The sequence below is a fragment of the Miscanthus floridulus genome, chromosome 8 (assembly GCF_019320115.1).
Source record: "Miscanthus floridulus cultivar M001 chromosome 8, ASM1932011v1, whole genome shotgun sequence".
NCBI lineage: Eukaryota > Viridiplantae > Streptophyta > Magnoliopsida > Poales > Poaceae > Miscanthus > Miscanthus floridulus.
This window is the reverse complement of record NC_089587.1, coordinates 143,765,333-143,768,101: the sequence shown is the minus strand read 5'-3', so window position 1 is coordinate 143,768,101 and position 2,769 is coordinate 143,765,333. Positions and strand designations below refer to the sequence as shown.

Here is a 2,769-nt window from a genome sequence, read left to right as displayed (position 1 = left end):
CAATCTAGACTCCCCAACATACCAGGAAAACCACGAGTTTCACCTATATGAAGTAAACGTTGAATATCTTCTCTAGTTGGCCTCCTTAGGTATTTTTCACCAAAATTTGCAATCACACCTTGACATAATTTTTTCATGCACTCAATAATTGTGGTTTCTCCTATTCTAAAATTTTCATCCCACATGTCAGCAGGTGTACCATATGCTAACATGCACATAGCAACTGTGCATTTATGCAATGGTGAAAATCCCATCTTCCCAAATGCATCGTTCCTTTGACAGAAATATGGAGACCAAGAACTTAAGGTATGTACAATTTGTAGGAATAGGTGACGTTTCATACGGTACCTACGCCGGAACTGAACATCATTGTACACTGGATTTTCTGAGAAATAATCTGCAACCAGCCTATCACTAGCAGCTTCCCGATTTCTTTCTATATGCCTTCTAGGAAATTGACGATGGTCATTGCACGTACCTCCTAGTTGAGCCTCAATCTGACCTTGAAACTTTGCCTCAATCTGAGCTTCCACTGGATCATCCATGAACTCCCAAAAGAACTGCTGGATGTTAATCCTGTTTGCTGGTTCTTCAGGAGAACTTCCTGCAGGATCTTGTGTATTTGATGCCATTCCCTTAGCCCCTAGATTAGAGTATGCTGGGAGGTGTGAAGTGTTCTGAGAACACCACCTTCTATTTATAGGAAAAGCTAGTCACAACAACTAGTTCCCAACGGCTAGATCCAAATGTGCTGCAACAGCTAGATTCCAACACTGTAACTGGAACTGCAGCTTTTTACATCGGCTAGATTCCAGTGGAATAAACTGTACACGTGAGGACAATGTGCTTTAACAAAAGTGATATTTAGATTCCAATGTCCTTCATAAATAGATTATAAATTGACATAATAGGACAATACATATATAGGGAAAAGCTGGTCACAACATTACATGATAAGCTACTTCTACCAACACAATACAAATATTGAAGGCTACTTCTACAAACTGAACTTTTCAAGGGAAAAGCTCTTTAGCTAGCAAATCCAAGACTTGTTTATGTCTTCCTAAAGTATCCTCATCATAACCTGAAGTGTCCTTGTTAAATAGCTGTATATATGCTGTAAGTTTGTCTAACTTGTTCCTCTCCTTGTTATTTTCAGCATTCTTGTCATCAACTGCAGCTTGAGCTAATGCTGCTTCAGCCATTTTTTCAGCAGCCATAGACTTCCGTAGCTGTAGTTCATTGAACTTTTGCATGCTTCCTCGGTAAAAGACTTCCTTCTGAACACTTCTGTTTCCTTTCTTCTTCTCAGATTTGGCTGCATCTCTCCCTTGTGGTCGCCGCTATTCAACAGATGCACCATCTGTGTCTTGAGCTGAAGAAGAGCTGTAAGCACCAGATGAATTCAGCTTATCCTCTTTTGCAATTCATGTGCTGGGTAAAGCTCTAGCCCATTTAGGGTTGGTCCTTCAACGCTGCCCACCAATGTTCCAATGGGAATGGTCGTTTCTTTTTCATAAGTCCCTTCCACTTTGCCCGAACCTCCTCCATAAGCTGATCATCAGATTGACCACTAGCATTTCTATTCTTGACATCATTGTAGACTCCATTGAACTTGTTAATGAGAGGCATATTCTTGTGCCAGTGTTCTTTGCACTGCATTGCTGTTCTTCTTTGCTGCTTGGGAGCATTCTTGTTGTACTCAGCTGCGATTTCCTTCCAGAATCGATCTCGAGGCTTTCCATTGCCATCGATTGGATCATTAGAATTCTTGAGCCAGGCACTTACTAGGCGTAGGTTTTCCTCTTCACGCCAAAGCTTGCGACCTCCTTGCTTTTCACCTTCATCTGTGCTGCTCTCACTGCCTTCTTGAATTTGAACAGGTGCTGACTGCAATTGGAGGGGCTTTGGACGTCCGGAGAGATGAAGCACTGGGGCTGCTCTCATCACCCCCTGGAGTTGCTGCCACCACTTCCAAAGAAGGGCATCGATCCAATTGGAGATGCTGGACCATTTCCGTGGTAACCTCCATGGTAATGCTGGTGGTGGAAAAGGGAAGTGCTGAAAACTTGGTGGTCCTCCAAAGGAATTGCTGATATTTTGTGGGTAGGGACCATGCAAATTGGTGGGTGGATAGTTCATGGGGTAGTGTTGTTGCTGATTGAAGGTTTGGAAGTTTGGGGTACTGCTGTGTGTTTGGATTTGGTGCTTCTGTGTGTGAGTTGATGAGATTTGAGAAACTAGAAGAGGAAGAGTGGTCCATCTTTGAACTTTTGTATTTGGATATATGCCTGATCTATACTTGGTGAACTATATGCATATATATATAGCAAGCCGCAACGGCTAGCATGCAACGGCTAGCATGCAAGGCAATGGCCAGGACCAACGGCCGCATGGGATAATAATATTTTAGTCATCCAGAACCAACGGCTGGTTGGAAATAATTTTTTATTGAATCAGGCATCGGTGAACGGAGTTGCCACGGTGCCTGAAAAATTGAACCAGCATCGGCTGCCACAACGTTCAGCACCGGTGCTGAAACACTATCTCTCCTCTTCAGCACCGGCAAAAGCTCACGTTGTGGCCAGTCTTATACAGTCAGCCACGGGAGAAACGTACACCGCCGTGGCCATGGTCGTGTCGTTAGGTTGGCATCCCATCCATCATCAGTACAGTACACAGGCGCGGCGGCTAGTGGACACGGACACGGCAACGTGAGGCACGCGCGTGCCGGCCCGTCGTTCTGACGACGTCGCCATCGCCTCCTGC

General features: G+C 44.5%; 1 protein-coding gene across 1 annotated transcript; it reads right to left on the bottom strand.

The window, feature by feature from the left end:
• Nucleotides 1-1,013: 1,013 nt before the first annotated feature.
• On the bottom strand, nt 1,014-1,947 carry LOC136469957 (glutathione S-transferase T3-like). Its single transcript, XM_066467961.1, has 2 exons — nt 1,543-1,947; nt 1,014-1,343 (listed from the first exon to the last, which is right to left on the bottom strand). Exons 1-2 carry the CDS (start codon nt 1,945-1,947, stop codon nt 1,014-1,016), a joined length of 735 nt encoding a protein of 244 aa, XP_066324058.1.
• Nucleotides 1,948-2,769: the final 822 nt, after the last annotated feature.

Coding starts and splice junctions, on each gene's coding strand:
- LOC136469957 (XM_066467961.1), bottom strand. CDS start 1,947: ATGAGAGCAGCCCCAGTGCTTCATCTCTCCGGACGTCCAAAGCCCCTC. Junction 1,344..1,542: donor ATGATCAGCTTATGGAGGAG/GTTCGGGCAAAG, acceptor TCTGTTGAATAG/CGGCGACCACAAGGGAGAGA.